The 8,365-nt window shown below is 32.5% G+C and overlaps 1 protein-coding gene across 1 annotated transcript; it reads left to right on the top strand.

Moving 5' to 3' along the window:
- The first annotated feature begins 773 nt into the window (after positions 1-773).
- On the top strand, positions 774-2,924 carry LOC143567673 (3-ketoacyl-CoA synthase 11-like). The gene is made up of 2 exons (XM_077054041.1): positions 774-957; positions 1,061-2,924. The coding sequence occupies exon 2, from the start codon at positions 1,253-1,255 to the stop codon at positions 2,786-2,788; it is 1,536 nt and encodes a 511-aa protein (XP_076910156.1). The 5' UTR covers positions 774-957; positions 1,061-1,252; the 3' UTR covers positions 2,789-2,924.
- The last annotated feature ends 5,441 nt before the right edge of the window (positions 2,925-8,365 follow it).

An 8,365-nucleotide genomic window follows, 5' to 3' on the forward strand; every position in this document is an offset into this window, starting at 1 on the left:
ATATAATAATAACTAAGTTTTAAAAGTGTTCAAATTAGGTTATTTAATTTAAAAAAATGTTTCAATTAATTCACTCAATTTTTATATTTTATTAAATTAAATATGTTTTCTCTAACCTTTTTCTTTCTTGTTTTACATAAGAAACTGTTTTATCTTTTTTTTATGTTGGCATTGAGTGGCAACGTGAATTTTATATTTTATTTATGAATTTTAATATAACTAATGTATTTTAAAATTTTCTAAATTTAACTACATATATTGCAAATTCCGACCTCCACATCTTATCCTCAATTTCTTTCTTGACGCATAAAAAAATCGGCGAGACTCTATTTGAAGATTTGAGAAATATATGCATCAGTGATTTAATTGAAACACTTTTAAAACTTAGTTACTATTTTACAAGATATTTATAAAAGTTTATTGACAAGGCCACGATCAAGTATTATATAAATATTATATTAAGAACACCTATTTACATCAACATAAATTGAAACAAAACATGATTTACTTATTTCCCCTTACGTATTCTTTGATTTTATCCGTTTTTTTCTTTAATTTTCGTTAAAAATATTACATGAACATATACACACATGTACATAACATGAACATAAATACAATATATTTTTGATAAAATAAATTTTATAAAATTAATAATATTATTATTTATAATTTATAAATTTAACGTGCCTAAAGTGAGAGTAAAATAAAATATTTTCCATAACTAAAAACAACATGTAACATCGTTTACAATTAATACCTAGTTGGGTACATTACAGTAGATGTACACCAACATCAGAGAAGCTTCTTCCATTGTTGTCGTCATCATGCGCTGTGATTACTATTAGGGTTTATATATATACATATACATACATATATTCAATTCAATTACTCCAATTTCACTTCAATTTAAATACCCATTTCCAACTCATCCTTCACTCCCCACATTCCCATTTCCAGGTTAGCTTTCAATTTCGATTCTTTAATCGTCAAATTTCGATTCTTTAGCATCAAATTGTTTATGGGTCGATGCTAATTTAACATATTACATGTTTAATTTCAGAACCCATTTGTCGGATTCGCCATTGATGCTCAAATCTCAGATCTCAAGAAATTAGGTCAAGATTTGGGGATTTTGAACTAATTACGTTTTTATTGCAAATTCAGACACCCAGATCTTGGATTTGTGTAATTTGTAGCTTCAATTTCATACCCATTTCATAGATTTCAATTTGGTATTCAAATTAATAGTAATATGAGTGACGTCACAGAAGTCAAACCCTTGATTTCACAGTCTTCTGGTTCAAAGCTTCCTGATTTCAAGAAATCTGTGAAGCTTAAGTATGTGAAATTAGGGTATCATTATCTTATTACTCATGGAATGTACTTGTTCTTATCACCTGTTGTTGTTGTTCTTGCTGCTCAATTATCCACCTTTTCGCTTCAAGATGTTTATGTTCTTTGGGATCATTTGAGGTTCAATCTCATATCCGTTGTCGTGTGTTCGACCCTTTTGGTATTCTTTTCGACTCTGTATTTCCTGACCCGTCCCCGACCCGTTTACCTTGTGAACTTCTCGTGTTATAAGCCCGAGGAAGAACGGAAATGCACCCGGCAAATCTTTATGGAAAGATCCACTGCAACGGGCTCGTTTACTGACTCGAGCCTTGAGTTTCAAAGAAAGATTCTTGAAAGGTCGGGTCTTGGCGAGTCGACTTACCTCCCGGAAGCGGTTCTTCGGGTCCCACCGAACCCGTGCATGGCTGAAGCGAGAAAAGAAGCTGAACTCGTCATGTTCGGTGCGATTGATGATCTTTTAGCTAAAACGGGCGTTAAACCGAAGGATATCGGGATATTAGTTGTGAATTGTAGCTTGTTCAATCCGACCCCGTCTTTAGCTTCGATGATTGTTAATCATTATAAGCTTAGAGGCAATATTTTGAGCTTTAACCTCGGTGGAATGGGTTGCAGCGCGGGTTTAATCGCTATTGACCTTGCGAAAGACCTTTTACAAGTCAACCCTAACTCGTACGCGTTGGTAATGAGTATGGAAAACATTACTTTAAACTGGTACTTTGGAAATGAACGGTCGATGCTCGTGTCAAACTGTTTGTTCCGTATGGGTGGTGCTGCGATTCTGCTTTCGAACAAAAGTTCTGACCGAAGAAGATCAAAGTACCAACTCGTTCACACGGTTAGAACGCATAAAGGGTCGGATGATAAGTGTTTTTCATGTGTCACACAGTTAGAAGATCCGGCTGGTAAAGTTGGAGTCGCGTTGTCTAAAGATTTAATGGGAGTCGCAGGTGATGCTTTAAAAACGAATATCACAACTTTAGGCCCGTTAGTGTTACCGATGTCAGAACAGTTACTTTTCTTTGCAACTTTGGTCGGAAAGAAGTTGTTTAGAATGAAGATTAAACTGTATATTCCCGACTTCAAACTCGCGTTTGAGCATTTTTGTATTCATGCGGGTGGGAGAGCGGTTCTTGATGAAATTGAGAAGAATTTGCAGTTGACTGATTGGCATATGGAGCCATCGAGGATGACACTTAATCGGTTCGGGAATACTTCTAGCAGCTCACCGTGGTATGAATTGGCTTATTCTGAGGCTAAAGGGAGGATCAAGAAAGGTGATAGAGCGTGGCAGATTGCGTTCGGGTCAGGTTTCAAGTGTAATAGTGCGGTTTGGAAGGCGTTAAAGACGGTCAATCCTGCTAAAGAGAAGAATCCTTGGAGTGATGAGATTGATCAGTTTCCTGTAGATGTTCCTAAGTTTTCTGCTATTTAAGTTATCTGATTTTTTATTATTGTTATTGAGTTTTAAGATGTTATTTTTTATGGGACTTTATTTATGGTCAAGTTTAATTAATTGATTGTACTGTGATTACTTTATTGATGGATGGTATGTTTTTTCAAGAAACATATTTAGAACATGTCTTGTGGCCTACCACTTGAGATTGTATTTATTATGATAATCTTTGAATGATAAATCAGCAGTGGCTGCTGATGTTTTCTAAGATTTCTGATGCATTCCCTATGTGCACCAAGAGTATAAAAGTTTTAAGGAATAAGGTTATCTTATGTTTATTCATGAAAATAAGAGAGGTCAGTTATAAACTTTTATTAAGTTTTGTTCATTCCCACTTGATAAATCATACTATATAAATAATTGTAGAAATTAATTACTATACTTATCAATTATAGAAATATCAGTTTTTGTAAAACTAGCTAATTGATACCTATAAACATGTTAAAAGTTTGTTTGTTTTGTTTTTTTAAGAGGGTGGGGGGGGGGGGGGTGCTTAACTTGCAATTGATAATTCATTTACTCGGTGATCCGTCGATGATCCTTGATGAAGTCGTTATCCATGGTCGTATTTTTCGAAGAATTTTATTTTATCGATGGTTGGTATCTTCACCTTGTTGGTAAAAGTTCTCTGATTTGTAGTGATGATTATAGAAATACATTTTCCATGGTAGTACAATGAGGCACATGTTAATTCACAAACCAAGTCTTATAAACAAATTAATAGTTATAAATATTCATGTAGTAATTAATAGGATTGAAATTCTAGCATGATGGTGTCAGCGCCGGCTTAACGAATGTGGAGACCTAAATCGAAATAAGATTTTGTGGCATTTTCATGACAATTGTTAAGGAAAAAAATATACTTACTACAAGTTTTGAACTCATAACCTATACTTCAATAACAACCAATCATATCACCACATCAATACATTATTTCAAGTTTACTTTATCCATTATAATATATCTATATATAATGTTATTTTTATATGGGGCCTTAATTAAATATTGGCCTAAAGCTCTAACTTGTTTTCATTGTCCCACAAGCCACCCCTGGATGGTATCAATGTGTTTGTTAAGGTGAAGACCTCCTAAATGATGAGGGTTCAAGTCTCATCATATACAAAACTGGTGTTATAATTTGTCATTCAAAAAAAAGTTTATTACATAAATACATTATATGCATGCATGCATGCATGCACCCGGACGTTATATTATAAATGAATGGTAGAAAGTTTTATCGAAGATTTAGTCAAAAATTAGAGGCGATTGACCTTCCTACACGACCTAAAAATGAAGTAATTATGAGCCGTCAACATTGTGGCTTACATTGCTATATGACTAATAACTATATAGGCATGTTACCACATAATTATATAGGCATGTCGCATATACCACATAATTATATAGTTATATAGGTATGTCTTGATGCATCTGTTTTGGTCCTAGTACCTTGCTAGTGACTGTTATTTATAATACTGCTCATTGTTTAAACAAAACCTATAGAGACAAATTTAGGTTTAAAAAACACTAAACAAATTTTGGTTTAATCAGATAAAAATAAGCATACAAGTAATTAAACAATCATAAAGAAGATTAGTAAACAAAATCTATAATAAACAGAGTTTAACTTAACGATTTGGACATAATTGGCGAGTAGAAAAACTCGATAGCCCAGAACTTTTTGAACGAAAGTCGCATAAGTGACCATACCTCGTGGACAATTTCCGCACTTTTCTCTGTTTTATATCAATCCATATTGGGCCCAGATTTCTGCCGTATCATTTTGGAAGCTTGGGTCTAGTATTTGGTGGCAACTTGAAGCCCAATTAGATTTTTTTTCATAGCTTAAGAAAATGTAAGCCCCGTCTTTTAAACCTTGTTTGTACACAGTTAAAAGCTCATGCTTTGATTTAGAGTTATGCAACATTGCAACCAAAAGGCTTTAACCACCGATGTTAGTTCGAAACCGTGACATTTGTTAGTTCGAAACAAAAAAAAAAGTTCTTTTAGTTCGTTTGGATGGATAAACGATATAATATTTGTAAAATGGCCCTTGTTCTTGCTTCGAAGTCGAGTGTTCTGATGGAAAGTGGGCATCTTGCAAGCTTTCTCAATTCTTACCACATTACACATTGAACGTTGTTCATCTGATAACCATATTTGTTATTTGGTTTGTAAGGAAATTAGTTATTACTTGGGCTAGTTCTTATTAGTCATCACTTGACTTATGAGGACTGAGGAGTGCTGGATACAAGCAGATGGCTGATTGGATTATTTTGTTTGGAAGATATTATGGTATATGATTAAAATAATTAAATTAAAAATAAACCATTAAAAACATAATACTCTCTCCGTCTCTTAACAAGTGTCATGGTTTGAAAAACACAAAATTTAAGAAAGTTTGAATGATTGCATCTTTTGCTTAACAAATGACTATAATGCCATTGACATATATAAAAAGACAAAATTTAAAAAAGTTTGAATGATTGTATTTTTGTAAGGGTAAACTTGGAAACTAGTTAATAAATTTTAAAAGTGAATATTTGCAATAGGACAAATTAAAAAGGAAATATGGACACTTTCAAATGGACGGAGGAAGTAACAATCAAATGCTGTTAAACACTTATGTAACTTCGAAAAGAGACACAAAAGACCAACTACCTTTTTTTAATTAAAATCTTGTACACTAACCTCTTGCTAATTACAAGTTTGTCATTATTATAATCTATTAGCTACACTTAATTAATGACTTAAATCGATTTCTCATACATATTGTTGTAATTTTACTTCTTACATAATCTTTTCCATACACACGCAAATAGAGAAGAATTTAAATAAAAATCAATAGTTTGTAAGAACATAGAAAAACACAATATTAAGACATGTCAAATAAACTACCTTGATTTAAAGGTTTGAATATATTTCTAACTTCTTAAAAAAATTATGTATTCTTTCAATAATCCTAACCTATACGAATATATACAATTTATATGGACACGGTCACACAAACTAAAATACAAATACGTCACTTTATGCGTACCACAAAACATAAAATATCCAAATAAACCACCGACTAAAATTAATAAGACAGAGAAAAAAAAATCATAAAACCAATCATTATAACTATCCAAGAGTCCGAGCCAAAAGAAGGCTAAGAAGGTGTGGTATGGTTTTGTTCAATATTTTTCTTTTATATTTACTTTGTTTTTTAATTATTTTCTTTAGTCTAATCCTATATAAATGAAATCAATTGCAGCAATCAGGTCGTTTTTGTTTAGTCTTTTTATCGGTTTTTATTTGATTTAGTTAGCAATTTAGGATTCTATAAAATAGATATAATTAACTGTTATAAAATATAATTTTTATTTAAAATGAAAGGTTTCGGGTAGGACTACTGGGTTTCCTCTTAAAGATGGTCTTCGGGTCAGGATGATATACGAACTTTCCTTCATGGACGTGCCACCCCACGGTTCTCATGGGAAATGAAGATGGTTGGGTAGGACAACAGACTGTCAATGATCTAAATTGCCGTCAAAAAAATTGTTTTATGATTTTGATATATCAAAAGCTTATTAAATCTAATAATAATGTGTTTATAAGGTGTTGGTGCTCACTGAGTCTTTGAATTATGGGCATAAAAGAAATAGAAATTTAAAAAGGATAAATATGATAAATATTATTGTCATTTTGTTTGTAGCATGGACCAAAACAAAAACAAATAGTAACAACTAGTACCATTTTCCGGATATAGTTTCAAGTAGTGATCATATACATAATTCTATACATACCACGTGGACACTTGTGTTACTTATCCCATCTCTATATATGTGAGTGTTTGTTGAGTGACAAAATTCATGAAATATATGATCATTTAGAAAGCACATAAAAATCTAAACCATTTAACATTTATAAAAAGGTTCATATGTGTTTCCATTCTATAATATTTACGTAAATATACGTATGTGTATATACAAAAAAAAAAACAATATCAAACTAATTTACTTGTATATACGTTTAGAGTTAATTACACCGCTAGTGTCGGTGGTTTTAAAAAGTAATTGGTTTGGGTTTTATGGTTGTCAAATAATCGGTTTGGGTGCTATGCTTCATTTATTATTTTTTTTATCACACTTAGTATCAACACTAATAGTAGTAGTTAAAACTTAACCGAGAAACCCCTCACATGCCTAACATATAAAGATATGTTCATCATTTTCTGACTGAATTGCCCAAATAATTCATTTTTCAAATAAATACCACTTCCAACAATCTATGCCCGTATTCATTGCAATTTTAACTATCGTTCAAGAACTAATCATTCGTCAATTACAATCGTAATATGTGGTTAACTGGAACGGATGATTTCGACATTAATAAGAGAGGTACCCTTCACCCTTACTATATAGTTTAATAGTTTACACCATGTATCTATGTTGAAAGTGTCATGTGGCCTTAATACTTGAAGTGTTTTTTCAACATAATAAGAAAAAGTAGTTATTAATTTCGTAGTCTTATTTGGACACTATTTTAGTGTTGAATACGCATTTAATTTAAACCTTAGGATTAAAATCAACGAAGTATCCAGTTTATGTTCCTTGTTCATTCAATAGATAACGTCCTTATATTGTCTATGTATAAATATTTTGATGACTAAAACAGCATTTGACATTAAAACTCTTAATATAGAATGACACAATACAAATGCTTGTATTTTTATCACATCCTATATTCCTATGATTTATAATTCATCATTCTTTTAAAATAGCACGTAAAATGAGTCAATCAGCTTGTGAATTACTTGAGACAGAATCAATAGAAGTTCGGAAAAAATCAAGCTTCAAACGAGAAAGACTAGTGTAAGGCTCACACTCGACTCAGCTTGATCACAACCCAATACATCATTTTAAAAATCTTTTCTAATATAATTGGCGAGTAAGGAATGGTTGCAGTAAGACAATCTATAACCAGGCGTTTGTAAATCCACAATCCCGATATGTCCTTTGTGGCGGTGAAGGCTCAACCGCTCAAGGACTATATCAATTTCAATAACGGGTGTACGTGGCTACAAACATCAAATACATTATCTGAAAAGACTATAAAAGAAAAAAGAGATACGTTTATAGAAGGACCGAAGTGGATCGATCGATCTATCTGTGGGCCCACTCGATTGCGAATACCATAAGATGATAGTAGCCTTATCATGAGACAAGAAAATTAAAAGAGAGGCACGTGGGTATCCCTTGTCGGGTCTTGGGCCCATAAAACAGTGATTCGGATCATCCAACTCCAACTTCGATTGTCAGGTGGCACGTCCCTTTAAGGCCCAATCTCATAAGGTTGGCTGGGCCCATCATTTATAGTCCTTGACCCACCCCTTTTGTTTCATCTCCTTTACTTCTTAGGTTTCAAAACGGCTCATGATTAACTTATATAAAATATAAAATTAAAATAGGGTTGTCATAACATGTCGGACACGACACGATAAGACACGGTAGTCTACTGTGCTAAATGCGAACACGACACGATAACTAATCGTGTCATTTTTTCCAAACACAA

The sequence above is a fragment of the Bidens hawaiensis genome, unplaced genomic scaffold (assembly GCF_021521415.1).
Source record: "Bidens hawaiensis isolate Kalapana, Puna unplaced genomic scaffold, B.hawaiensis_p1.1 tig00023533_1, whole genome shotgun sequence".
In the NCBI taxonomy this organism is placed as follows: Eukaryota; Viridiplantae; Streptophyta; class Magnoliopsida; order Asterales; family Asteraceae; genus Bidens; species Bidens hawaiensis.

What these genes read in the sequence shown, in the direction of transcription:
- LOC143567673 (XM_077054041.1), top strand. Translation starts at nt 1,253, where the DNA reads ATGAGTGACGTCACAGAAGTCAAACCCTTGATTTCACAGTCTTCTGGT.